General features: G+C 63.5%; 1 protein-coding gene across 1 annotated transcript; it reads right to left on the bottom strand.

Annotated features, from left to right (window-relative positions):
* Positions 1-304: 304 nt before the first annotated feature.
* Positions 305-27,562, bottom strand: CHD5 (chromodomain helicase DNA binding protein 5). Its single transcript, XM_074924660.1, has 42 exons — positions 27,445-27,562; positions 26,231-26,361; positions 22,632-22,811; positions 21,894-22,012; positions 21,128-21,366; positions 19,794-19,918; positions 18,095-18,218; positions 16,067-16,233; positions 15,767-15,985; positions 14,983-15,192; positions 14,693-14,904; positions 13,173-13,304; positions 12,557-12,665; positions 12,040-12,231; positions 11,754-11,954; positions 11,240-11,377; positions 10,591-10,712; positions 9,872-10,045; positions 9,089-9,230; positions 8,756-8,887; positions 8,369-8,486; positions 7,805-7,929; positions 7,179-7,410; positions 6,964-7,089; positions 6,664-6,836; positions 5,872-6,046; positions 5,349-5,441; positions 4,865-4,953; positions 4,628-4,761; positions 4,343-4,487; positions 3,853-4,012; positions 3,626-3,705; positions 3,408-3,537; positions 2,809-2,898; positions 2,363-2,500; positions 2,071-2,179; positions 1,813-1,945; positions 1,328-1,523; positions 915-1,078; positions 710-824; positions 540-588; positions 305-404 (listed from the first exon to the last, which is right to left on the bottom strand). Exons 1-41 carry the CDS (start codon positions 27,506-27,508, stop codon positions 581-583), a joined length of 5,865 nt encoding a protein of 1,954 aa, XP_074780761.1. The 5' UTR covers positions 27,509-27,562; the 3' UTR covers positions 305-404; positions 540-580.

Genomic DNA, 27,562 nt, shown 5'->3' with positions numbered 1-27,562 from the left:
CCCGGCACACCGGGACCCCCCGCCCCGCTGCCGGCGCGTGCCGGGGTCCCCGCGGGGCGGGCAGGGCCGGCGGCGGGCAGGCAGCAGGCATGCACTTGCTCAAACACCACGAGGACGCAGAAAGGGAGGGTGCAGGGAAGCTCGGGAGCGGGGCCCCGGCGCAGCCCCCACGTGCCAATAAAACCAGACAGAAACGCCGCGACTCGACCCCCCCCTCCTCCGCTCAGCCCACCTCGCCCACACGAACCCTTCAAGTCTTCAAGAAGAAAGTGCAAAAAAACGGACACGGACACGCACCCCCCCATCCCCGGCGCCCCCGCCGGGGCCGGGGCGCTCGAAGCACACTCGAAGCGGGAGCCCGGCGGCAGCTCCTCTTCCGCGCGGCTCCCCCGGCCCCGGGGCTGCTGCAAGGAGAGGGGAGAGCGGCCGTGAGCCGGGAGGGGTGGGGGGAACGTGCTGACCCCCCTGAGCCCCGGGGAGGGGCGGCGCAGAGCGGAGCCCTCACACGGGCCCCCCCAGCGAGCAAAGCGCGGCCGTACCTCAGCTGAAACGGGAGCTGCGGGGGTAACGGCGGGAAGGGCTAAATATCTGTGAGGAGAGAGAGAAGAGGCCGCGCTCACCCGCCGTCCTCCGGCGACACTCCCCGGCCACCCAAATCCACCCCCCGACTTCCTCCGCCCGGGAGCGTCCGCTCCAAATCCCGACCCACCGGTCACGTATGGTCCCAGCGGCATCTGGCTGTAGTTGACGATCCCGCCCGGCCCGGGACCTCGGAAATTCGGCCCGAAGTTGTTGTTGTAGATCTGAGAGGAGCCGAAGGAGCCCTGGGCAGGGAAAGGAGGGAGAAAAACCACTGAGCCGCAGCCGCGGCGCCGCCAGCCCCGGCCAGGGGCCACGTCCCCGTCCCCGCTGACCTGCTGCCCGGCCGCGTCCCCCCCGCGCGTGGCCAAGCGGCTGAGGATGCTCCGCTCCGACATCTGCAGGCGGGCGGCCACGGGCGGGATGCGGGACAGCATGGAGGGCAGGCGCGTCACGTCGGCCTTCATGTCGCTCAGCAGCTCCTCGAGCTGGTTCAGCACTGCGAGGGGAGCGAGGCGGCGCTCAGGCTGGGCAGGGGGACGCCCGCCAGCACCCCCCGGCAGAGGCACCCCCGGACCCCCCAGCCCCAGGGATGGGTGAGCTCCAGCAGCCGGGAGCCGATGGCGAAGACCCCTGGTGCCCCCGCCAGCAGACAGGGACAACCCCCCCAGGCAGGCCGCCCCCCCCCCCCGGTGCAGAATCCCCTCCCGGCCCCCCAGGCAGGCCCGGCCCCCGCGCAGACACGCACCCTTGTGCAGGACGGCGTTCGCAGGCTTGTTCCCAGCCAGGGACTCTTTGGAGAGATGCTGGTGGCTCTCGGCAAGGCACTCCACCTCAGCCAGCCGGGCGTTCAAGGCCATGGCCGGGTGACTGGGGTCCTGGGTCATGTTGAGGTACGCAGCCCTGCGCAGCTGCTCCTCGATCACCAGGGCCTGCTCCAGCAACTGGGGGGGAAGGAGGGGAAGGATTCAGGGCCAGGCCCCGCTCCAGTTTACGGCTCCGCAGGCTCCAGCTGCCCGGGCGGTTCACACCAACAGAGCCTCTGCCCCCCACGCTCCCAAAAATCTCCCGGGGAACAGGGTCACCCCTCATCTTCTTCTCCCGTTCAGGCACCGAGTGTCCCAGAGAGGGACCTGGGCAGCGTTTCCACAGCCGCGCCCGTGTGGGAGCGGGCAGAGCGCCCGGCACCGCCGACCCCGACCCCTGCGCCGCGGACCTGGACCCGCCACTCGCCTTGAACCGCCGGGCAAGGAACTTGTTCTTCATCTCGAGGTAGTTCCCCTTGTGGATCTCCGACTTGAAGGGCTCGTTCAGGATCACGTACCGCGGGTCGTTCTGGATGTCCTGCCAGCGGGCGTAGCCGTGGCTGCGCGGAGGGGGCGTCAAGGCAAGAACCGTCCAGCCGACAGCGCGCCCAGCGCCCGCCCCGCTCACCGCCCGCCCTCGCCTCCCCGCACCCCAACGGGAGGCCCCCGCCCCGCCCCAGGGTACGTGACAATTCCCGCCAGCAGCCAGTAGTCGTGTCGGCGGTGCCAGATGTCGTAGATCTTGCCGGAGGAGAGGGCAGCCCTCTCCTCGTTCTGCCACAGCGTGTGCAGCTCTGCGGAAGCAGAAGCCAGGCAGCCGGTCAGGCAGGGCGAGGCACAAAACCTCCCCGGCAGGCACGGGCACGGCGCGGAGCCGAGGGGGCCGCCGCGAGGGGACGCTCCCCCCGGCCTGCAGCCTCTGCCCGGGCTCGGGGGCTCCGCGCAGAAGCGGCCGACGCCTCGCCGCTCGCTCCCACCTGTGAAGCCGCCGTCAGCGATGTTGAACATGAAGCGGAAGTTGATGTTTCTGTCGTCCTTCCTTCCATCCTCCTCCTCCTCTTTGTCACCGTTTTGCTGAGCCTCGCTCTGCTCCTTCTCCTCCGCCTTGGCGTCCTCTGCTCAGCAAACACAAGAAATTCCTCCTGTCTAACCGCCAAAAGACCGACCGGGGTCGTCCTCGCCCCCCGAGAGGAACCCCCCCGAGGCCGCTGCTGGAAGCGCCCCCAGCCCGCTCGTGGCTCCGCAGCCGCTGGCCGTGGCGAGCAGGGGCGGTGGCCACCACAACAGCGTCCTGTTGGCCCTCCCCAGCGCGGCTGAGGGCCGACCTCGCCACCGCCCCGTGGCCGCGCTCCCTCGCCGCTGCGCCGGGAGCTCTGGAGACCCTCCGCAGCCCTTCTCACCCCGAAGCCTCCTCGCACCTCACCTGCTTTGACTTCTCTGTCCTCCCCCTTCCCCGGGCTGCTGTTCAGCTCCAGCTTCTCCACAGGCTTCTCCTTCTCTTGAATCCCCTCATCTGCAGAAGGGAAAAGGACACAAGAAAAGTTTGACTTTTGGAGAGACTTTTCCTTGTATTGTTTGTACATTCAAGGCCTTCAAGAAACTTCAGACTGAACATTCTTCTGCATTTCATCCAGAAAACTTACTTAACTTTCCCTCTTCCTTGAGACATCTGGACGAACATACTGCTAGGAACAGAGAACGCCCCCCCAAAATGACCATTTCTCATCATTTACAACCTGGAACCGCTGTTTTTTCAGGAATTTCTGCAGGACCCTGCGACATTCAGGTTTCCCAGTGATAGGGAGAAAAGGAAGACCCGAGCGAGGAGCCTCCCAGAGGCAGCACCCTCCCATCAGGAGCAGCAGCGCACCCGAGGCCGCGCGGGTGCACACCCCGGCCTCCACACAACTCCAGCACAAACCGGTGCCGCCGCTGGGGGCCAGAGCCCCCCCAAGGCCCAGCTGTGGCTGAAAGCGGAGCCTGCGCGCGGGCGTCGCCTTCAGCCGGCCCACAGAGACTCACCTTTCACCAGGGGCTCGGGAGAAGACTCGGCCTTCTCGCTCTCCTCTTGCTTCTCCTCCCTCGGTTTCTCTTTGCTGTCACAGATTTCTGGGTGCGCTTCGCTTTCCACCTTCTCAGCACTCGCCGGCACCTTAAGGTGAAGCACCCGCACGGGGTCAGCCCGGCCCCCCCTTCCCTCGGGGAGCTCCCGGGAAGGTTTCCCAGGGGACCCGCCCTACCTGGCCGTCGGACACCTTCCTGCTCTTCTGCTCCGCCAGCTCCTTCTCCTCCTGGAGCCCCAGCTGCGTTTCTGTTTTGTCTGCAACAGCCAAGCGAGGAGGCGATGGAGGGGGCCGCGAAGGTCTGCGCACGCTGCCGGGGCAGGCAGGCGCTTGCCAGACCTCCCGGTGCAGAAGCCCCCTCCCCTGCCGCGCCGGCCCAAGGCCGCCGGCCCCGGCTCTCCCACCTGCGAGGCCCAGGGCCCCCGCGTGCGTCTGCGCCGGGCTGGCCGGGACAGGCGTGTTGGGACCCGAGGACACGAGCTCGCTGGACTTCTTGCTCTCCGCGCCCTCGAGAATGAGATCCGGGGTGCTGTACTTCCCGTTGACGTGCTCGAACTCCTGCACCTGGGGCAGACACACACCAGACAGTCACGCGCAGCGGCGGCGGCTCCGGCCCGGCGCCTCCCGGCTGCTGCACCCGCGGATTCACTCCCCCCCGGCCAGGGACATTCGATGCTACCGCTCTGAGCCCGGACGAGTCTCCAGCGTGATTTCTCTGTTTTACCAGCCGGACCGTGCCACGCCCCCCGGGCTCTGAGGCAGCCTGCTGTCCCTCTATGCATTTATGACAAAACCAGACGTGCACGGAGATGGAGATCCCCAGCGAGGGGCAGCGAAACCCCCAAGTCTCCAGAACACACCTGAAACGGCAGATTTAAAACTTCACTCACCCACCTTCTTCCTTACTAGCGACATGACGCCGATGCGCGTCAGGACGTGCTGGCGCGACAGCCCCTCCCGGGGAACGCCGTCCGCAAAGGTCTCGGCGCCATCCGCCCCCGGTTCACACAGATGTCGCATGAAGAGAGACACGTAGGCCCTGCGGGGGAAAGCCAGGCCTCAGCCCCGCGCGGCCCACAGGCAGCATCCGCTCTCTCCCCTGGGCGAGGGCAGAGTCTCAGGCCCAGACTAAGACTCGGCCCATCCTAAAGGGAGCGAGCGCAGCCCCCCTGCCTGTACCTGAACTCCTTCTCGCTCTTCCCCCGCAGATCCCGGACCAGCCAGTGGGAGTTGAAGGCGTCCTGGGGCGGCATCCCCCAGCGCATGATGGCGTTGAGGAAAGCCTTGCGCTGCCGGGCGTTGAAGCCGAGGACCTGCGGGGGGGGAGGAGCTGCAGTCCCGGGCCAGGCCTGAGGCGCCGGGGATGGCCGGAGCAGCCCAGGGCAGCGCCTGCACCCCCACACTCCCCAGGCTCACCTCGATATTCCCCCCAACTCTTGCCAGCAAAGGAGGGAGAGGCTTGTCCCTGTCACTCTTCAGCTGCCTCCGGGATTGTCTGCGGCCACCTAGAGCCAAGCAGCCCCGGTGACGGTCGGGACCGGCGTGCCCCCAGCCTCCCCCTCCCTCGGACCGGAGCAGAACCGGGGCCGAGCGGCCGCCCAGGCCGCAGAGTCGCTTCCACCCCCCCTCCAGCCCCCCTTCCTGCCCTCACCCTGCCCCGTCCTCCTGCCATCCCCCCGCTCTGGACTGAGGTCCTGCAGGGGCCAGTGAAGGAAGCACCCAGCTGCCTTCCCTGGCGTGGGAACTGGCTCGCCCGCAGGCCAGCGGGGCCACCTCCTGCCCCCCGAGCGCAGGCCCAGGCACACGCCGGTCCCTCCAGCCCCGACGTTCCTGCTGCACCTGAGGGCCAGGGGCTTCCCGCAGAGCAAAGTCCCGTGGAGCATCGAACGCATTAACTCACTCTGACCTTCTGGCCTCTCTTCAAAGTCTTCATCCTCATCCTCGGAGCCGATGGAGTACTCCGACTGGTTGTCAGAGAGCTCGTCCTGCCACTCTGCGGACAGCGAGGGAGGCTGGGTTAGAAGCGCCCGAGCAGGGGGACCCTGCCCCGGAGGGACACGGCGAGAGCCTGCCCGCAGCTGCAACGGCGCCAGGCAGCCAGAGAAGGACACGAGCAGGAAATCGCATCCTCACATTTTCCAAAATCAGCATTCTCTTACACAGAAAAAACCCAATTTGAAATGTTTTGCCCACAGACATGTTTCTCCTAAATTCTTCCGGCAAAAAACAGTTTATAGACCACAAAGTAAAAACAAAAAAAATCTCTGGAGAATTTCTACTGCGGGAAGATTAAGAATCTGGGAAGTACGAGCCACGCAGCCTCCCAAACTGCAGAGGAACAGCAGCTCAGCCCGCACGTCCCTCGGGGACCCGTCGGGGCAGCTCTCCCCAGCCCGGCCGGGAGCCCAGCGCCGCCGCCGTACCTTGGTCCTCCTGCGAGGCGTCGTTGTAGTTGACCTGCTTGCGGATTCTCTTCCCTTTCCCCAAGTTCCTGGCCAGATCCTCCTGTTGCTGTTCGTAGTGGTGCCGCAGCAGCTTCTCCCAGTAGTCGGGGTCCACGTTCTCCTCTTGCTTGATGATCTCACGCTCCACCTCCTCCTGCAAAGCGAGAGGCTTGAGAGGAGGCAGCTGCAGACCTGCCCGCGCCGCCCCGCTGCCTCGGCCCTGCAGGGAGTGGGGAGGGCACCGAGCCACTGGCCGGAATTTGGCTCCTGGGTCTTTGCCCAGACACCCTGAGCTCGGCGCGGGGCTGTCAGAGGGCTGAGAGAAGCTCCCACCCAGAGCTGCCCCGCACGACGACGCCCACCCAGCCCTGCGGCACCCGTGCTCCCGCCGAGGGAAAAGCCACAGGTCTGCAGGGACCCTCAGGGCACCCGGTGAAGGAAATAAATCTGTTGGCTACGGGGAAAACAACCCGTCAGCAGCGCCGTGGCCCTGACCGGGCTGGCAGGGACGGGCCTTCGGACAGACGGACGGTGCCTACGGATGCTCCGATGGGACAGGGCCCGGCTTGCACCCTGGGCTGCACAGGGCGAAGGACTGAGCTTCCCCTGCCCGGGGACCCCCGAGCGCTGGAATGACCCACAGCAGCCGCCGAGAGCAGGGAGGAGCCTGCCCCCCGCCGAGACACTTGCAGCAAGAGGAAAGGGAGCAGAGGGGACACGGAGGGACGTACAAAGAGGTGGGATTGTAAGACAGGATACTAATCACATTACCACACCGTCCTCTTCTCTCACAACATACTGGGCCACTTTAAAGGAGCTGAGATACTCGTTCATGTTCTGCAGCTCCGTGTCATCAGTCGCATCCTGGTTTCGGTCCAGAAGCTTGGAGATGGCAGCGTCGTCGTAGTGGATCACGCTGCTGTCATCCACGTCCTTGTTGTCACCTGGAGAGCGCAGCGCCGGGGACGGAAGCACAGATCACAGACAGCCCATGCCCTGAGCCCGGCCAGCTTGGGATGGGTGCAGGGACAGGACGGGGGGCAGGCTGCCCCAACAAGGGGGGCTACACACCTGGCGGGGTGCCACCGTGCTTTTTTTTCATGCCGGGAGTCACCGCACCCCCCTTGGAGGACAGCGTGTCAGAGAAAGGGGTGACAGCATCCGGCATGGCGATCCGCTGCCCCTGGGACACCATGCCTGCGGGGGCAAGAGGAGGAGCATGAGCCCCGCCGCCCCGAGAGGGCCCCGCCGCACGCAGAGCACCCCCAGCGCCTCCCCGGCCTCACCTTCCACGTCGTCCTTGAAGAGCTCTTCCGTCCCAAACTTGAGGATGTCGTCCAGCTCTTGCTTGGTCATGGAGCCCGACTTGGAGCCGAGCCCCGGGCGGACCACGAGGTGGGTGAGCATCATCTTCCTTTTGGCCACCTGGGTGATGCGCTCTTCAACGGAGGCTCTGGTCACGAAGCGGTAGATCATCACCTTCTTGTTCTGCCCGATGCGGTGAGCTCTGCTGAACGCCTGCAGGCAGAGAACAAAGCTGTCGAGGGCGGCACCGGGACGAGCCGCCGTCACTCCTGAGCTTTAGGGTCTGCCCTGGGTTTTGGAAACGCAAGTGGAAGCTCCCCAGAAGAGGAGGGGACACTCGGTTGTGAACAGGCAGCAGGAGAAAGCGAGAAGCCCGCAGAAGAGAGCTGGTTTTATGTGCCAGGTCTCTCCCACGCTGCAGACAGGCCAGGGTGAGGCTGGTGGGTGCAGGAAGGGGGCTCCTGGGCGGTAACGCTCCCCATAAACCCTGCAGAAAGGGTCGGCAGCTCTCGAGAGAGAGACCAACTTCCCTGTGCAGGGTGTGCAAACAGCAGGCGGAGCCACAGAGGTACTTACTATAGGGGAAGGAGAAAGAAAAGTCAGAAACCTGGATGTCATTGTGGGGATTCCAGTCAGAATCATAAATAATGACTGTGTCGGCCGTAGCAAGGTTTATGCCCAGACCACCGGCACGGGTAGAGAGGAGAAAGCAGAACTGCTGAGCACCAGGAGCTGAGAAAGACAAACCCACAGGTGGCAAATGGTGAGACAGAAAGGAGCCCGGCGTACGGCGAAAGGTGCAGGACCGCGCCTCAGGGATAAACCAGGGGGAACGGTCGGTCTAAGCCAACAAGCAACAGGCAAGGCAAGGAGCGAAAACACATCGTTCCCCGGGAGCCCGTTACTGGAGAAAATGCAGCTCCAGAGCCGGCGGCGAGGCTTGAAGGGAAAGGCTGGAGCCCCTCAGACGGGGCAGCCGGCCACTGGCACGCTCCAGGCTCGCCGTGGGACGCAGCTCGAGGGCTTCACCAAGGAGCTGGACTGGCCAGTGTGGCCCAACTAATGCACAGGCAACACCCTGGGGGCAAGAGGGGGCTCCGGGGCCCAGCCACCCCCCCACGCCGCCAACCCGCCCCGCGCCCTCTCCTCGGCGAGGCAGGAACACGAGTACCGTTAAACCTGTCTATGGCCTCCTGGCGCAGGCCGCCGGTGATGCCCCCGTCTATCCGCTCGTACTTGTAGCCTTCGTACTCCAGGAAATCCTCCAGCAAGTCCAGCATCTTCGTCATCTGCAGGGGCAAAGCGACGCTGGCACGAGGGGCTCTGCACGGGCCAGCTCCCCGCGCCCCCCTGGAACCTGCCCTGCCCGGGTTGACAGGGTTACAGCTCCCCTTCGGCCGCAGTCAGAGGTTCTGAACACGACAGGGGCGCCCTCGGGAGAGCTGGGACACGGCCCATCCGCCCCGGCTGCCCGGGGAATCTGTTTCTGGCACAAAATCCTCACGCAGAACCAGAAAAATCCTTTCAAAACATATGATTAATCCTTCCCTACACTCACCTGGGAGAAGATCAGAACTCTGTGACCCCCATCCCGTAACTTCTTCAGCATCTTTTGGAGCAGCATCAGTTTCCCAGAAGATTTGACCAAAGAATTCCCATCGTAGGAGCCGTTGGGCAGAACCGGGGCCTCCTGTGAAGGCAGCCTGGTTAGTCTCCTCCCGGGCAACACGCGCTAACGTCACCGGGGAATTCACGTGCACTTCAAAGACAAAATCCTTGTACAAAACCACGTGTGTGAAAACCCACACCATTAACCATGGCAGGATCACGGAAACAGCCCCCACCGAGAGCCTGCACACGACAGCCTGAGCAACGTCTCCACGGGACGTACCACCGCCGCCACGGGGAACAGGTACGGGTGGTTACAGCACTTCTTCAGGTCCATCATGATGTTGAGCAGCGAGACCTGGTTCCCACCACCTTTCGAATTCAGGGCTTCAAAATTCCTCGTCAGTATGAATTTGTAGTATTTCCTGCAGGAAGGGGGGACGGGACAGACACCCCATTAAGTCGGCCAGATGTGGGACTGGCAGAAACAGGACGGTGCTGAATTAAACCCCACGTGCGTCACTGGAGCTTCACGGGGGATGTTTGGACGTTTTTAAAAGCAACGGTTTGGCACCCTCAGCCTGGGGCCGGGTTTATTCCTTTGCCCCCTGTAAGCGGGACGGACTCGGGGGTGCAGCGGCCAGGAATGTTTCCCGCCGCAGGGTGTAAACCAGGCCTGGCCCCACCGTGCCGGGAGGCCGTGCCGTGCCCTTCCCCAGTCTCAGCAGAAGATGCCGCTGAAGCTGAGCTCAGCCCAAACCCAAGGGAGCTGAGCAAGAGCCCCGGGGCTGCAGCGATGCTCTGGGCGAGCTGGCAGCACGGGCTGGTGCCCCGACAGGAGAAGGGGGTTCAGGCTGAGTTTTCTCTGCGCCCCCAGAACTAGCAGAGCCATGCTGACAGCCTGCCACGCACCAAACGCTCCAGGCCTGCACAGAGCCCAGTTTAACTGTCCCCGGTGAGACGGAAAGCACTCCAGCTCTTCCTGCAGCAGGCCCAGGACAGCGGGGCGCCCCGCTGACACCCCGCCGCGCTGCAGAGGAGCCAGACAGCTCCTGCAACAACTCACTTCTGCATCTGGCTCAGCTCCACGCGCACGATCAGCTCCGTCTTGGCCGGCATGTTCTTGAAGACGTCCGCCTTGAGCCGCCGCAGCATGTGGGGCCCCAGCAGATCATGCAGCTTTTTGATCTGGTCCTCCTTGGAGATGTCTGCAAACTCCTCCAGGAACCCCTCCAGGTTACTGTGAAAGCAGCCAGAACCAGAGCGTGCTGAGCCAGGCGGGACACGCGAGGGCGGAGGAATCTGTATCTTAACAGCTTAAAAAACAAGGGCAGAGCTCCGGCAGCGCAGGACGAGGCAAGAGCCCCGCGCCTGGTCCCGAGCAGAGCAGAAGCCAGACCACGAGCTGCTGAGGGGAAACTCGCCCCAAACACGCTAATACAAGGGCTGAACAAGTTCCCAAAGCCCCTCTGTCTCCTCAGAGAGGGACGAGGAGGTGGGTTCCAGTTCCTCGCTCACAAATCCCCTGGCCGACAGCAAGGCAACTGCTACCCCAGGATCCCAGAAGCAGCCGCCCACGGGAACAAGCGCGGGGTTACGTAAAACGTGCGTGCAGCCGCGGGGGCGACGCGTTCGCCGTCTGCCTGCGGCGCAGAGTGGGGACACCGGCACAGCAGTAACTGGATCCAGGCACCCCCACACCGGCAGCAGCCCCGCGGACGAGCCGTGGTGCCGGCTGGGTCTCAGCTTCTCCCCCTTTTGGGGAGGGGAACTAGAGGAACTTACTTAAACCTCTCGGGAGTCAGGAAATTGAGGAGGTGGAAGAGCTCTTCTAAGTTGTTCTGGAGCGGAGTCCCGGTGAGCAGCAGCTTGTAATCGATCTTGTAGCTATTTAATACTCGAAAGAACTGGGAGAAGAAACAAGGTTGGTGCAAAGGGCTCCGGGGAGCCGATCCCTCAGCCGGGGACTCTGCGGAACCCGGCAGCGACCTCTCCCCCGTCCCGGGCGCACGGAGCCGGACCGCAGCCCGCACACCCTGCTCCGAGCCATCCCCTCGAGCACGGGCAGCAACCCCCAAGGCCTCGGCCACACCGAGGACTGCGGGAAGGGCCCACGGGCCGGAGGCTGCGTTTAGCCTCGGGTCAAGGGGAGAGGAAAGCGAGGGATCCGTTCCCCTCCGTGACAGCCCACCCAAGCGCTGACAGGCTGCCGGGCAAGCAGCCAGGCTGCCACCTCCTCCCCTGCTGAAGGATTTTTAATGCCAGAGGACATTAAAGAGAGCAAATCCACCGAGCCACGGGTCCCAGGCAGAGCCTGTGCAAGGTGAGGACATCTTTCAGCTCCCAGGGAGGAAAGCTCAGAGCAGCGGAGTGTGTCCTATCTTAGCAGCTCCGGCCACAGCACAAAAATCACTTGCCAGCGTCTGCTACCTACTTTGGACTGGTTGTTCTTCAGCCTGTGTGCTTCATCCACCACCAGACAGGCCCACTCGATGGAGCCCAGCACCGCCTGGTCAATGGTGATCAGCTCGTAGGAGGTGAGCAGGACGTGGAACTTGATCTGAGCTTCCTTCTGGAGGAGCAGGGGGAGAGAACAGCCAGGATGAGGGCAGGGAACGGGACAGCTCTGCTGCTGCTGCACGTGACCCGGAGAGAAAAAGGGGGGACACTGCACTGCAGAGCGCCAGCAGCCGAGGCACGAGTCGTGCCAGCACAAAATCCACACCCGACTGAACACTGGAACCAAGCAGGGGGCTACAGAAACGGGTCTGGCAGAAAACCTTACAGCTCATCACAAACCTCCTGCGTTTGGGAACAGTGCCAGCTTCCCTCTTTGGAAAACAGCTACTAGGGACCTCACCAGCTTCCCCCTCTCCAGGTCAAATGCTGCTCCCTCCCCTCCTCACTGGTGAAGCAAGTACTGGGGAGGGCACAGGCTTGGCTCCCACCTTCATCCGGAAAACCTTCTTTCCACTCCGGATGGCGTTGTCTTCAAAAGAAAACTCGTTTTCCCGGATGACCGACCGGCTCTCTTTGTCCCCCGTGTAGGTCACGACGTAGAAGTCGGGTGCCCACATCTCAAACTCGCGCTCCCAGTTGATGATGGTGGAGAGGGGGGCGCTGACCAGATACGGCCCCTTCGAGTGGCCCTGCTCGGGGAGACAAAGCCCGAGCTGTCCTCCCCGCACCGAGCAGCTCTCGGCCACCTCGGGGACTGCTGGATGCTCTGCTCACCTCCTTGTACAGGGAGTACAAGAACACGATGGTCTGCACAGTCTTCCCCAGCCCCATCTCATCGGCCAGGATTGTATCCGTCCCTTGGGCCCAGGAAAACCTCAGCCAGTTCAGCCCTTCCAGCTGGTAAGGATGGAGCGTGCCTCCCGTGGCGTCGATGTACCATGGCTGCTTGTCGAACTTCACCGTTGGCTGACAAGAGGGAGACACGACGCGCAGCCGTGAGAACCAGCTGCGCAGCCGTGAGAACCAGCTCCCCGTCCTCCTGCTGCGGCCAAGCGCGTCCCTCGTCAGCCTCGTGACACTGAGCCGCCCCGAAGGGGCGCAGGCGGGGTCCCGGGCACAGCCCAGCCCTCAGGCTCCTACTGCAGAACCACCCTGGAGCTTCTAGTGAAAAAAACACAGGGACCCCGAGGCACTAGAGGAGAAAAACCTAACAGGATAACCTAACCCAGAGGGACCTCCTCCCCTCTTGGGGCTCGCACACCATAGCGCTGTCCCCGCCGTCCTTACTCACATCCACCAGAGGCGTTTCTGGGGGCTTTTCCAGCTTCTCCTCTTTCAGCTTTTTCCCTTTCTTGTTCAGCTTCTTCAGAGGGCGCGTGTCCTCCCCCAGCATCAGCTCCCTGCAACAGCCCGTGCGCGTCAGAAGGCGGGCGGGCATTCCTCTGCCGCTCCCCAACCCGCGGGACAGAACCCCCTCTCAACCTCCACTGCCTGGTCCCAGCGGAAGCTTTTCTGGCCCCATTAGCACAGGCACTCACGGAGCATTTGCTAACTTTCCCCTCCCAACAGTCCACACAACATCATCCAAAACGAAGAACAGCGATCTCATCGGAGCGCCCTGGTCTTGCCCCAAAACAGAGAGGCGGCAGCACCACGGAGCCGCCCAGGAGCGCAGGGACACCGGGAACCTTTCGGCAGCATGACGCAGGGGAAGGGGAGCACCGGCTGAAAACAGCAGCCCCGAAACGGCCTTCCGGGAGGGGCCAGCCTCCCGACAGCACTCGGCCACTGCTCTCTGGAGAGAGGCCCCTGCGAGCGGTGCCCGCACGCTCCTGAGGGACACACCGACGAGCCCCCGGCCGCCCCCAACGCCTGCACAGGCCGCCCCGGCTCCACCCGGCTCCTACCTGTGGTTCCAGTAGAGGTGTTTGAGGTTTTCGTAGTAGGGGATGTCTATCTCGTCGATCTCCCAGGTGCACTGGTCGTACGGCAGGTCTTTCCACTTGATCAGGTAATGGATGTCGCCCTTCTTGTCAAAGCTGTAGCGCAGGGCACGAAAAGCCTGTCAGTGAAATGGCCCTCGACCCCCGGGAAGCAGCTGGCCGTAACCTGCTTCCACAAACCTGGATGCTTCATCCTCTGCTTCTGCCCACAGACCACAACATCCAGGCAGGGGCAGAAAAACGTAACAGAAGTATCAGGACTTTGCGGCAGAAAAACCTGTTCACCTGCTGCGTGTGTTAAATCATTAAGCTGTAAAGGCTGCTCTTCCATTCCACCGAACAACCCCGTTTGCCTGTTTTCCCAGGCCTGGATGAACCAGCGCTCACCCTCGTTCTCCTCCAGCATTCACTGCTCTAAGTTTTGCTTCCACTGAAAAATGAATAAACACACTGCCGAGTCCGATTATCCGCCTACGGGGAAAAAACCCTTGCCTTCTTAGCAGGCAGTGGAAAGCTTCCACGGAAATTCGCCAGGCAGCGTTATTTATTTCCTGCCAAGCAGCCTTCAAGCACAGTTGCCGCTTGAAATTTCAAGTTGCCACTCGAAACGTAGAAATTCAACAAAAATTCATCTCTAGCTGCTCGATGTAAAAGAACCATCTGCGCAGCACATTTCGTGTGCAGGAAATTTCTTCCACGGACAAGAAACGCAGATGTTGAGGCTTCAGAAGGGCGTCGGGCACTGCTCAAAGCCCTCTCCCCGGGCACCGGGAAGGCCGCGCCTCTCGGGTACGGGCAGCACGCGGGTCCCTGAGGCCGGTGCCGAGGGGCCGCGTGGTTCCGAGAGGAACAAACAATCCACAGGGACACGGGCTGCTGTCCCGCAGGGCACAGGCGATGGAAGCCAGACCCACACTGGGCTGCAGCAGAGATTTATAAGGCTGTAACAGGGACCCAAACACATCTGGGAGGAGCAGAACAACTGTGCATCCACCTCTGGGAAAATCCGCTGTCTCTATTTGTAACACGCAGCGTAGCAGAAATTAAAATAAAGCAGGCATCGATTCACTCCGGCCTTGGTTCACCTCGGAGCCAACCTCCAAGGCGACAGAGGCCTCGAAACAAGCCAGCAGCTGAAATCCCACCAGCCCGAGATTTTGGCTTTGCCAGAGCTTCCCGGCGCCGGCGGGGAGAGCTCAGCCGACGCAGGAATCCTGCAGCAGGCAGCCCTGGAGGCTCGGCGAACCGCGCAGACCGCCCGTGGGATCGCCGCACGCGGAGGGGAAACCCGCAGAGAGCGCAGAGCCGCCGCCCAACGCCTCGCCCGCAGCACTCCGGGGGCCCCGGGGCACGCGGCAGGGCTCGTCCTTCCCCTCTCCCTCCCCGGCTCACAACGGCATCGCTCAGCACCAGCCCTGCCAGGGGCTCAGGCACCCCGGCACCACCTTCTGAGGCCCGTTCACGCGCCGCAGGCGGCTCCTCACCTGTGGTTCAGGATGCGGTGGATCATCATCCACTCCGGCTTGATGCCATAGCGGTAGAACCGCTCCTCCATCTTGGCATACTGGGGGTCTTTGTTCTTCCGCTTCTCCCTCTGGCTGTCCTCGTCCCCAGAGCCGTAGTCAAAGGCCGGCGGCTCATCCATGTCGTTCTTCCGTTGGTAGTTGCGGTACATCACGGTGTGGTAGAGCTCCAGCTGCGGCGGGAGGGAGTCACGCTCAGCCCGATGGCCGGGGAGGCGCACAACGCCGACGCCAAGGACGCGCTGGCTCACCTGCAGCTCCTTGACCCAGGAGCAGTGCCAGTAGGAGAGGCCTGCCCACTTCACGAAGAACTCGCGCTCCGGGATCCCCTCCAGCGCCTTGGGCGGGGGCAGAGCCAGCTCCGTGTCCGGGGCGGGCAGCACGGGCGGGAGCGGGGTGGCCGGCGGCTCCTTCCAGGCCCAGTGCAGGATGCGTTGGACTTTGCCCTTCAAGGGAGGGCACTGGGGATGAAAAAGCAAACAGGCAAGAGCACGGAGTTTAAGGTGAGCCCCTGTCGGGGGCTGCAGGGAGGAGGGCAGAAGGGGCTCACGACGCGGAGCGGCCGCAGCCGTGCCGACACGGCAGGCAGAGCACAGCCAGGGCTGCGGGGAGCGTGGCAGCACAGCCTCTGCCGAAAGCTGCTGCCAAAGGGAAAGCCCAGGGCGGAGAGGGACCGTGGATTCACCCCCGGCCGCGGTAAACCAGGAGACCCGAAGGGTCCCGGCCTCTGGCTGAGCCGGGCAGAGCCACCCTGCGCCGTTCTAAGGGGTGGGGGTGCGGGGCGGGCGGGGGCTGCCGGCACAGGCAACGCCATCGCATCCCCTGCGGGGACGGGTCCTGCACCAGGCAGGAAAGGCCCCTCTGCGCACCAAAGGGGGCTCAGCACCCCAGCTCAGAACCGCGGGGAGGCCGCAGAGCCGGGCGGCGCCCCCCCAGGGAGCGGGCTGTGGCGGCGGGCAGGATTCGGCCCCGCGCGGGGCACGGGGAGCGGGTGCGAGGGGCAGGGACGGGGCGAGGAATGCTGGTAACACTCACTGTACAGCGAGGGCAGAGCCATTCACCGTTTGGTATCTCCGGCAGCGGCGGGTTCAGGCAGTGGAGGTGGTAGGAGGACGGGCAGGTGTCGCAGCACAGCAGCTCCCCTCCATCCTTACAGACCCGGCAGAACTCCATGTGGTCGTCCTCCTCCTCCTCGCCACCTTCCTCTTCCTCTTCCTCCTCCTCCTTCGGCTCCCACTGGATGCCCTCCTTCTCCTGGGGAAGCACGGGCAGTGTAACGCCGAGGGCTTCCGCCGCTGCCCGGTGCCCGCCCCGCGGGGCCCCGACCCCACTCACGCAGTGGGGGCAGCTCCACTTGCCCTCGGGGGCCTTCTCCAGCTCGGGGTCCAGGCAGACGAGGTGGTAGGCACGAGGACAAGTGTCGCACAGGATGATCTCCCCTCCCTGCTGGCACACCTCGCAGTAGTCCTGGTGGTCCGTCTCGTAGCCGTCCCCTTCCTCGACTGCAAGCAAGGGACAGGCGCACGGTCAGAGGGGTGGCAGAGCCGCCTGCTCTCCCGGGAGGGAACGGGACACTTGCTCCTCTACGATACAGTTAAGGAAATAAGGAAAGCGTTTCGCCTCGGACCCCTCTTGTTACGTCCCCCTACCTCTCTGTCCCTCAGCACCACAGTTCATCTTTGCACACAGCATCATCTCACCTCTGTCTCTCTTTCTCTCTCCACACTGTATCATCCTTTGGTTCCTTCAGGCTCTCAATGGAGAATGCCAGAACCTGGAGAGGTTGCAAGGGAGGCCAGTCAGAGAAACCTCCCCAGGTACCACCGCCACCAACTGCAAACGCACCATGCAAGGGTGACACGGCCGAGGAGGACGACTCCTCTCCTGGGACTACTCTGCTCTTCCTGGGTGCTCACTGGCACAGAGGCAGGAGCTCTCTCAACTCGGCGCAGATGGGAAGAGGAAGGGAGGCCCAAGGCCTTGCCGGCGCCGGAACGGCTAGTCTCAATTCCCAGCTCTGCCACAAACTCCGACCTTCCGCTCCTCCAGCGCGCGGCAGGAGCTGCCCAGCCCCGGCGCGAGGGCCCTCGTACGGCAACCGGCCGCGAGGAGAAGCGATGCCCTTCGCGCGCCAGACGCGGAGCCAGCCAGCCCCCCCTGCCTCGGCCCGACGCGGGGACGGCCAGCGTCGCGCCCTAACTGTCCCCCAGCCCAGAAACCGCCCTTCCATTTCTCCGAAGCAAAAACCTGTCGGCAAAGCCAAGAAGCCAAAGGATGGGTCTGGACCCGAAGCATCTCATCCCGAACGAGAACACGAGGTAGAAATGCAGCGCGTGTCCTGCGGCGAGCGGCACATGAGGCAGGGACGGCACCGGGAGGCCGGGCAGGGCGGCACCGGGCCCCAGCAGCCCCCATCGGTGCTCGGAGCCGGGCCTGGGGCACCTCGGTGCAGGTGCAGGGGGCTGCTCTCAGCGGCAGCACGGGGACAGAGGTGCCACCACGCAGGATCCACCCGCAGCCCCGCACAAGGGCCGGCAGGAAGGAACACACCAAAACACGGCCACGCAGCCACTGGGCGACCCGACAGACGCTTTCCACCGCTGTTCTGTGCCTCCCTCATCCTACATCCTACCACACACCTGGCACCTGCCCGCTGCCTGGCTCCACATCTCACGCAGACAAAAAGCCCCTGAACGCCATCTCGCCCGCAGCTGCCCCGCTCCGCTGGGAGCTCGCCACAAGCCACGTCGCTCCAGGGGCTGCCCCTCAGAAGATCCCTTCCCTGGAAGCCCCGCAAATTCTGGAACTTTCCTGCTAAAGGACAAATCCTGGCAGGATGACATGTGCAGGCAGGGTGCCAGCTGCCCACACGGCCCGTGACACACCCCAGTGCCCAAAGCGCAGGCAGTCCTGGGGCGGGCAGGGCTGCGAGCAGGCAGCGGGATGGGGCAGAGCACCGCAACCACGGCTCTGCCGAAGCAACGCCAAGCAGCGGCACAGAGCTGGCTCGGGGGCCAGCGAGCCTCGGGCGGTGGCTGACAGCTGGAGAGAGGCCCGGAGGGAAAGCTGACAGCGGACAGGCAGACGGACAAGCCCCGTCGCCCGGCTGCTCCACCGGCGCCGCGGGGTGAGGCCGTGCCCCACGGCAGGACCCGCTCGCCGCTGCCCACAGGCACAACCCCCCCCGCAGCAGGGCCCAGCCACCAGGAAAGCACCTCACCCCCGCCCCCCCCGGCCAAGCACAAGCACATCGCTCCCACCGAGCCAGCGCCAGGCACAGCCCGGAGCTGCAAAGGCCGGGGAAGCACCATCTGATGAGGGAAATCCCAACAGAACAGGAACAGAGTACAAAGGATGGCCTACTCCTCTTTTTCTTTCTCCTCCTCTTCCCTCTCTTCCCCAGGCCAGCCGAGCACTCGGAGCGCACGGAGGAGCTGTTGATGCTGGCACTGTCGAAGTCGGATTCCTCCCGTTCCTCCTCTTCGCTCTGCAGGGGAAAACCAAAGCAGGCACAGTCCAAGCGCCGGCACCCCCAGAGAACGCCGCTCTGCCGCGGAACAGGCCCCCGGAGACCCGCAGAAACGCACGCGGGATCATCGGCTGGCGGCTGAGCTCCTGGGGGCACCCTCCCTCCCACACCAACAGAGCAGCAGGGACGGTGGCAGGGCGGGCGGGGTTGCAGGAGTGTCACAAGGCTTTAAGACACGGGGGAAGCTCCTCTATCAGGTCCCTGTCCCCGCCCGACAAGCAGTAAGGCAGATCCGACCACCACTGCAGCCTGAAGGCAATCACCGGGCACGGCCCGTCCAGCCCAGAGCCCCGTCGGTGCGTGCAACCACCCAGCGAACCTCAGAGCGCATTTACAATAAGTAAATCGACGTGTCAGCTCCCTGACAAGAGGGGGCTCGGGGCTTCCCCTGCGTCTAGCGCAGAGCTATCGTGTGCTGCGCCTGGCCGGGCGCCTCGCAAGAGGCTCAGCAGCATCTCGTGGGCGTCAGCCAGCCCCAAGGGACGGCGTTACCCCGGGGGAGCCACCCGAACCAGAGAGGAATGGGGGGACGAGCCCCTGCTCCCACTCCTGGGCAGCCAGGGGCCCCCTTCCCCACTGCGTGGCAGACCTTGGCTCCCTCTCCCTCCCTCGACACCCGTTTCAGGTTGTGTCAGCCCGTCGCGGGCCTGCAGGCAGCCCTCACGCTTGGGCTTCCCCGCACCGTGAAAGGAGTTAAGCAGGCCCAGCGTTCAGTGGGGTCAAAACGTAATAACGCGGCTGAATTCTTATCCCGGAGACCGAGGCGAGCAAACCCCCGACTCGCACACTGGTAACCAGGTGCTTCACGCTCCGGCTGCAGGAGCAAGCCCAGGCCCTTCGTAACCTCAAACAGGCGACGCGCGGATGCAGAGCGCGCCCGGGGACGGGATGAATTTTTCACGATGTGCGACTGAGCTGCCTCACGCTGCTCCTTTCGCCTCAGCCTCTGACGCACACACGGGTGTTCACCAACAGCCCGTGTTGCACAAACCAGAGCTACAGTCAGTGAGCTCCGGGGGGGGTGAACTAACGGGATTTGGGTCAGTAATGTTATCAAGACCTACAAAAGTCCCACCCCTATTCAACAGTGATTTAAGAGATTCGTTTTTAAAACGCGCCTGATATTCAGGCGCTGACAAGGCGCAGCACACAGCCTGCAGCAGAGCCCCGCTGCCTGGCACTCTGGTAGCCCTGGGCTACGCTGCGGGGCCACAGATGCCCGGAGGCGGGCTGCACTAACGTCATTAAAGCATTCGATAATTCTCTTCGACGTAGGGTTCAGCTGGAGTGCGAGCCCTGGAGAATTCCATTGCAAACGGAATCTGAAATGGTGGCGCTATCCCCCCCCGACGCTGAAAGCACAAGTCGGAGCCTGGACACAGCTCTCCATCGCGGGGAGGGGCCTACGGGAGACTGGCGCCTGGCAGAGGGGCACGACGGGGGCTGTGACACCCCCTACACGAGGCTGCTCGGGGAGGGCTGCTCCCGGCGCTTCCCTGCCGCACCCCCCCGCACCCAAGGCCCCGCACTTACAGAGGAGCCCTTTTTCCTTTTGCTGGGGATTCCTCCAAACCGGAATTTCAAGCCTGCCATCTTTTTCCCCTTCCCCTTTTTCTTCCCGTCTTTGGAGCCCTTGATTTTCTTCCGCACGCCTGGACCTGGAGAAACAGAAGACTGGTTTGGTACTCGACAAACAGGTGTCCGCCCAGCGCCCCCCATCCCACCCCCAGGATTTACAGGGAAGGTGAGAGTGCGCCGGGGACCCCGGGGAGCTGGGCAGCGCCGTCCACAGAGCAAGGGGCTGCAAGCCCAGACCCAGCGCTTGGGAAGAATCGGGGCAGGAAAGCGTCTGCCCTGGGGTCCAGGAGAGGGACCACAGCCCACAGGGCTGCGAATACCAAGAGGGACTCAGGGGTGGGCAAGGAGGGGAGCAAAGAGGTGGCCACGGAGAGGCAGGAACGCCGCGCTGAGCCGGGGGTGCCAGCTCCAAACCGCTGGTTCAAACACCCCTCGAGGCATCGGGGGGGTGACAACTGCACAAGCGGGGCAGCAATCTTCCCGAGGAGGAACGTGGCGCACGGGGAGATCCCTCCCCTTCCCGCACTGCCCGGCTCCCACAGCGGTTCGCACACGGGGAAAGCGGCACCGATCTGCTGTCAGAAACAGGAAGGTGTTCACAGCGGGAGACGCCTTTCTCTACAAATCAGACTGTTTCCAGAGGAGCTACTGCAGAGTTCTATGACTGGCTCACTCCTCACAAGTGGGCTTTGAAGACAGTCACCCTCCACCCAACTACCAGGAGAATAAAACCTTGACTCTGAAAAGCGCTGCAGCCTCACTGCCAGCTTCCATCACCGAACTCCCCGCCACGTCAGAGCCAAAGCGCCGGCTCGGCTGCCAGACGGTGCCCGTTCACCGGCCCAGACCAGGCCTGCGCTGCCAACGCGCCTCCGCCCTAGTCCTGCTACCCTACACATCCTCTTCGGCTTGGACACGGGGCTCGGAGGACACTGCTGCTTTCTGGAGGGCTCTACAGCCCTGCAGAACCCCCCGGGAGAGGGACGGCACAGAAATACATGGCCCAAGCACTTATTTAGAATGAAGTTGGGCATTAACTGCCACAAATCGCCAGAAGTCCAGCAGGTCCCGAGGCTGCCAGGGTGGATCTGTCACAGGTCACAACCCTCAGGACCTCTGCGAGGGCAGCGGGACCTGCAGGCCCTTCGCCTCCCCTGCCCATGGCAGCGTGTCCCCGGCCCGGAGCCGCTTCCCCACCTTTGCCAGCCCGAAGAAGCGGCTGGTGGGCTCTGCGGGCCCGGCTGGCCGCCGGTGAGACCCCTCCGCTCGGCCCGCCGCCGCAGACCTACCCTTGCCCTCCTTGGTCTTTGCCTTCCTGATGACGGTGGGCAAGGCGGACGGCTGGGGGCTGGCGGCGAGCGGCGGGGTGACGGTGACGGTCTCCACCGCCGCAGCCACGGCTGCTGCCGCCGCCGCTGCCGAACTGCCCTTGAAGGGGTTGTTGGCGCTGAACTCTCGCCACTTGGCACCGAGCACCGTCATCATCTTGGACATGGGGATCTTGGGGTTCTTCTTGGCAATCAGAGGCCTGCAGGGCAGGGGGGAACCGTGGGTTAACGGACACGCTCCGCATCCGCTCCCGCTCACCGTGTGTTGATAGTTCGGCCCAACAACACCCCCAGCAGCAGGTCGCGGGGCACACGGGCAGCAGCTCCATCGGAAGGCAGCGGAGAGCAGAGCTGCCTGAAGGGGTCAACTCACAGAAGGGGACAGGCCTGAACTCCTCAGAGAGCGCCTTTCCCTGACGGACCTGCTGTGTTGGACGGCTCTCAGCACAACCAAAATTCATGAGCGTTACACAATTTTTCTCATGAAACCTCAAATGAGCACACACCAAAAATGGGGTTTTGGAGAGAGGGTGAGGAGAGACAAGCGCTTCAGCTGCTTTCCCACCAATCCTGCCATTAAAATGGAGTCCTGAGGACTCAGTCAGGCGGGCAGAAGCAACAAGGAGCTCGTGATAGAGAATTTACTCCCCAGTTTCACCCATTTCACTGAGCAACACCCAAACCTCAACCACCACACAAGGCTCCGTCCAGACCCGGAGTTTCCTACCTGAGGAACTGGCTGAATGCTTTGTAATTAGTCAGGGTATGATAATCTTCTTCTGAGAAGACGTAATCTACATCATCGAGGCCCCACTCTTCCATCAGCTGGGCTGAGCTCTTCGGCTCCTGCCGACGTAGAGAGACATCATTAACGTAAACGACCGCAGCTCAGGGCTGGGTCTGCCACACGCTCCGTACCGAACACTCTCCCCAGCCAGCACACACAGGGATTTGTTTCTGATTTACAAAACAGAGCACGCACATGAACTAAGGCTTCACACGCTTCCAAGGAGCACATTAACCACGAATGCTCCCCGCAGCACGTAATACAACGCAAAGCCTCAGCAGATTTCATGTCTCCAAGAAACTCAGCCTCTCTCTGCACACAAGAACAGCAGGGAAATAGAACCTTTCCTCTCCCAGCCACTCATCTGCAATCTCCTCCTCACCAAACCCAGAGCAAGCTTCTCATGAAACCCCCCGGCCACCTCCTCGAAGCGGGGGCTGCTCTCCTCGTGCTCAGAGGACAGACACGCTGGATCGGCGACTGGCGGGATGGGGGCGGACGAGCCAAAGCAGCAACCTGCCTCGGACTGAGAGGCCGCCGTCTGCCAGAGACCCAAGCTGCCAGCTAGGCCTCCAACCTCACCACGAGAGGGCCTGCGAGGACCTGGGAGCAGGGACCTGGCCCCACCCTGAAATCTCAGGCTCTAGCACCAGCTCAGGGTAAAGGAATCTTTGATACCTTTAAACCTCCATCCTCGTTGTCATCCTCCTCTTCATCCTTCTTCTTCCGTTTTGGCTTTTTCTCCTTCTTGTCCTTCAGTTTTTTCTTCTTCTTTTTGTTGGGGGAATAGTCACTCCCTTCACTCTCAGATTTCTCCTCAATCTCCTCTTCGTTGTCTGACATTTCATCATTGCTCCCCTGAAACGGAAAGTGACAGTGGAGAAAGAGCAGGGCCTGCCCACCCTCCGCTCTCCCCACAAACCCTCCAGCCAGCACGAAGCAACTGCTGCCACCAGCCCAAGTCAACCCTTCCTCCACTAACCCTGCCGCTCCACGGGGGGCTGGGGGAAAACACCACGAAATCGGATCTGGGAACAGCAAGAGGCACCTGGCATGGGGGACAGGCAGAAAGAAATCCTTGGTTTGGCTGAAGTGGTTCTTCGGGGCAGTTCTGTGATCCCCAGCCAACGCTCTGCCCTGGGTCCCCACCCGTAAGCGGGGCCGTTCCCTCGGCTGGCTCCAGGAGCGCTGTGGTGACGCACCCCCACGGGAGCACCAGAGATCGCACAACACGGACAAAACCGTGTTTTGGAAAAGCTCATCCAGGCCAAGGTACAGGGACTGGAACCTTCGTGCTTTTGCCTCAAGAGTTGTTCACCCAGGGGGGCAAGAGGCCCAGCCTGCGCCGCCTCCAGAGCATCAGGGAACAGCGGCACAAGCAGAAAACCAGGAGACCCCAAACCAAGCAAGTACGTGTGCGCGTTAAAACGCTGCGTGGTGAACCTCCGCGTAACGCCTCTGGGAGGCGGCCGACGCTCTGCTAAAGATCCTGCATTTTCTGACAGGCAACGTTTTTAATCGCTGTAGCACAGGTAACGTACAATGTCTGATCTTGCGTTGGCTCGTGGCTCTACACCACTAAAGTCACATTGTCCCACCACAGCGTGAACAGCCAAGAAAGGGAAGAGAGGAAGAGCAGAACTCTTCAGCCACGTGCGCACCCACCTCACCGGGCCGGTATCGCACCGGGGTTTTGCTTGGTTGCTGATTCTTTCTCCGCCCAGCCGAGCACTCTGCACTGCAGAGCTGGGTGACTGCAGGAGGATTTCAGGTGCCACACGAACAGAACAGTCCTGGCGGACGCACAGAGCGTCTGGAAAGGGGCAGGAGGGCCGCATACGTCAGGGGAGCCGGCCCAACACCTCGCTTTCAGAGACTCCCATCTCCACGGAGCTTTGGTCCTCCCAGCTTCAGCACCGAGGGGAGCCAACGCTGACAGAGGCACTCCGTCCCCGCAAGGGACCAGGCCCAGAGCGACAGTGGGGATGGGACAGGCAGAATTTAGGTTTCTTGCTGGAAGAGAGACTGTGCCCTGCCACGCCGCCCCGCCAGCGACCACGAGAGCGCCCCGAGGAGCGCTGGGCTGCTCCCTCGGGAGCCTGCGAGGGGATCGAGGGTGTCGAGGCATCCCCCCACCCCACCGGAGACAGGACAAACCCACAGACAGCGCCCACCCCCCCCGGGGCCCACCCGGTAACAGGAGATCATCGTCACCCCCCACGCCGAGGCCTGCTGAGGGTGTGTTGGCTCGGCGGCCATGACAGAGTTGTGGTCCTTCCCAGTTCAGCACCCACCGAGCCTTTCCTTCAGCGGGGTTATAAACAGTTGTAATTCGGCACGGAATAATTGGTTGCCATGGTAACTGCTGCAGAACAGGTTGAAATTCCCCCCCCACCTCCCTGCTCCCGTCTCTGACAAGGACCTTCATCTCCCTACACTGAGGTTCAAACCGCAGCCTGGTTACTTTATGCAGATTTTTCCAGGGGGTTGCAGCGCCGGGGCTTCCGTCAGCGTCGCCGCAAACCCAAGGTGTCGCGCGGCAGCCGGGTTCCTGCCCCCCGCTCCAGCCACAAAACCACGGGGGGCTACAGGGCGTCAGCCACGGCGCAGGCACCAGCCCCACGCCCAGGCTCCTACCTCACTCCCACCTTCCCTAGCACGGGGAAAGTCTGCTCGCCCCCCAGAGCTCCAGAGGAGGAGTTTAGGAAAAGGAAGCTCTGCTCAAGGCCCCCCCGTCTTTCATCTCCTCATCCCAAAACAGAGCCCGGGCACCGCTCGGCGCCCACCAACAGCACCAGCTTCTCACCGGCTTCGAGGGAAGAGGGAACAGCCTCCCACAGGCAGACCCGAGGTTGATTAACGCTGCCCACAGAAGGCATTAATTAAAAACACAAGCGCACTCAATGTTCTGCCCGTTATTTTCTCGCCACCGCCAGTGAGGCAGCAGTCAGACTCGGCCCAAGCTCCACACCTTGTGGCCGGGCTCAGGCAGGCTGGCGCTGACAGAGAACAGAGGTGAAAATACCACGGGGTTTTATTTCTATTTCTTCCCCTCAGAAAAACAACACAGGAAAAAAATCGCATCCAACGATGTAAAAGGCACAGGAAGGCAGCGGGCCTGAGCCAGCTTTGTGTGGTGTCTGCAAAAAGAGCATCACATCACCATGGCCACGAAGGAAAACAGCTTCCTCGGGCCGCGACTCCTGCGAAAGGCTGGCGGGCAGCGCGGCGCAGGACGGAATCACCTTTCTTTAAATCAGCAGCTCGTGACGCTCCCATCAGCGGCAAAAGCACTTTTAATGTGCCACCTCATCCAGCCGATCTGTTTTCACAGATCCCCCGGGGAGTGGCTGGCGGGGATCAGCATCACTCGGCCCTGGTTTGGCAAGGGAAGGGCTGGGGATCCTCTAGCTGGGCCAGCTGAGCGACTCCTCCGCAGCCACGGCGTCCCGGGGGAAGGAAGGGGGCTGAAGACCCTCCTCTGTTCGCCCTCTCTCCCCCGCAGCCTATTCACACCTCGCCAGCGAAAGGGCCAGCGCACAAGATGTCTGGTCGTGCCCCGCGGGCAGCAGCGCCCAGGGACGGCAGAGCCTGCGTGGCGCAGCGAGCCCAGCCCCGGGACCGCGCCGCGTCGGAGCCGGGTGTGGCGGCAGCGCACGGGCAGTGCTGCCCGGCCTCCCCGGCCAGGCTCGGGCCCCCAGCGCAGCCCCGGCAAGGCCGGACCCTCAAGGACACAACACCTCGCCTTCCTTTTCCTACAGAAGGCCCAGCTGCCCTTCCAGGGTGCCAAATCCTAGAAGCCCCAACGCTGTCCCGCTTGCAACACGCCTGGGACGAGCGCGGCAGCCACCGGCATCTGCAGAAACCTCCAAGCCCTGCCCTGGCCGGTTTGCATCCCCCTCCTCGGAAACACGAGCCCCAGACGCCACGATGGTACAGGGCGTGCTGGATGTACCGCCTGTCCCCAGAGACCGCGGCAAGGAGGTGCTGCCCACACCCTGCTCAACCACGGGGCAGAGGGGACCCTACACACACGGACAGACACGGCACAGCCGAGGCACGGCGGACACTCCTCCCCGACGCTCTCCGGAGACTCCTCGAGGGCAGATTTCCACCCCAGACCTGTGAGCTGCACCAGAACTGCTCTCACCCTGGCACCGGGTCACCTCCCAGGGCCAGGAGAGCACCTGCACCCCAACAACGCCCCCCCTTTCCACCCACAGCCACCCCTCTCGGAGGAGCCCCCCAGCCCGGTGTGAGAGCACACGCAGCGTTACCTCCTTCTTCCTCCTCTTGATTTTGGCAGCCTTGCCATCTTTTAGCTTCTTGGATTTCTTTTTTTTCGGCACAGCCACTTGTTCTTCTGCGAAAAACTCATCCAGTCCTTCCAGCACCCCATCGTCTTCTTCTGGGGACAAAAGGGACAGCTCAGGCGGCCGGATCGCACAGGCGGGCGGGACAGCGCGGCCACGTTTACGGCATCAGGCCGTGAGACACGGAGCTGCACGGGCTCGTCGCACCCATCATCAAACACTCCTGGGCCTCCACGCACCCAACAATTAGTAACGTTAAGCGCAGTGGCAACAGAATGACCTAAAGCCACAAACGTGCCTTCCCCCCGTTCTGTTAGAACCCAGCTGTGGTCTCCCAGGCCGTCAGCGTTGGTTTGTTCCCAGCCTCCTGGGTTGCCCTCGCCGGAGCGCCTGCCCCAGCCCTTCTCGTGCCCCCCGCGCCGCTCCCACACCAACACCCGAGGTTTGGCCGGTCTGGGTTTTGCTCCCGGGAGACAGGGGCAGGGGGGTGCCCCCGCACGCTGCCTGCTCTTACCCAGCTGGGTCTGCAGGTAACCAGGGAGCGTCGGGCTTTTATCTTTCAGGTCTCCCTTCAGAGCACGGATTCAATGGAAGAGGTAGGGATCCGCCAGGGCCGGGCGCCAGCGCAGGCTCGCACCCTCCCATCACCGTTACCTCCCCAACCGCAGCCCTCAGCAGCGGGTCCTGCCCAGTCTGCATCGCTGTGAGGCCTACGTCCGTATTTTTATTTTTTATTTCTGAGTTTATACAGCAAGAACGCTCCAGAGTCGCTGAGCCGTATCTCTGGTCGGGCTTCAGGCCGTGCCGGTTTAGGCTCCGCCAAGGCAGGTGCCCGAGCTCCGCCGGGCCGGGCGGGCAGGGTGGGAGCCGGGCAGGGCCGGCGCCGACCCGCCTTCTCCCCGCGGAGCCCCGGCCCCGTCTTGCCGGCGCGGGGGTCGGAGCCCGCCCTCCGCCGCGCAGGGGCGCGGGCCCGGCGGCCGCGGGGCTGGGGGGGGCAGCCCGCTGCCCCGGCCGGGGCTAGAGGCCGCCCCGAGGCGCGAAGGGCGGGCCCGGCCCCTCGGGGAGCCGCCGGCCCCCGCCGCCACGCCCGGGGACAGGCCCCGCCGCCCGTTCGCGCGGCGCCAGGATAACGGGGCCGAGCCGGAGGGGCCGGGGCCGCGCCGCCGCCCGCCGCCTACCCGAGACGTCCTCCTCGTTCTCCGCGTCGTCCAGCAGCTCCCGGCCGGCCGCCGGCCCCCGCATGCCGGGCGGCGGCAGCGGCCCGCGCCGGGGCCGAGCGCCGGGGCCGAGCGCCGG

Source organism: Athene noctua, chromosome 22 (genome assembly GCF_965140245.1).
Source record: "Athene noctua chromosome 22, bAthNoc1.hap1.1, whole genome shotgun sequence".
NCBI classification, from domain to species: domain Eukaryota; kingdom Metazoa; phylum Chordata; class Aves; order Strigiformes; family Strigidae; genus Athene; species Athene noctua.
This window is presented reverse-complemented; position numbering and strand designations above follow the sequence as displayed.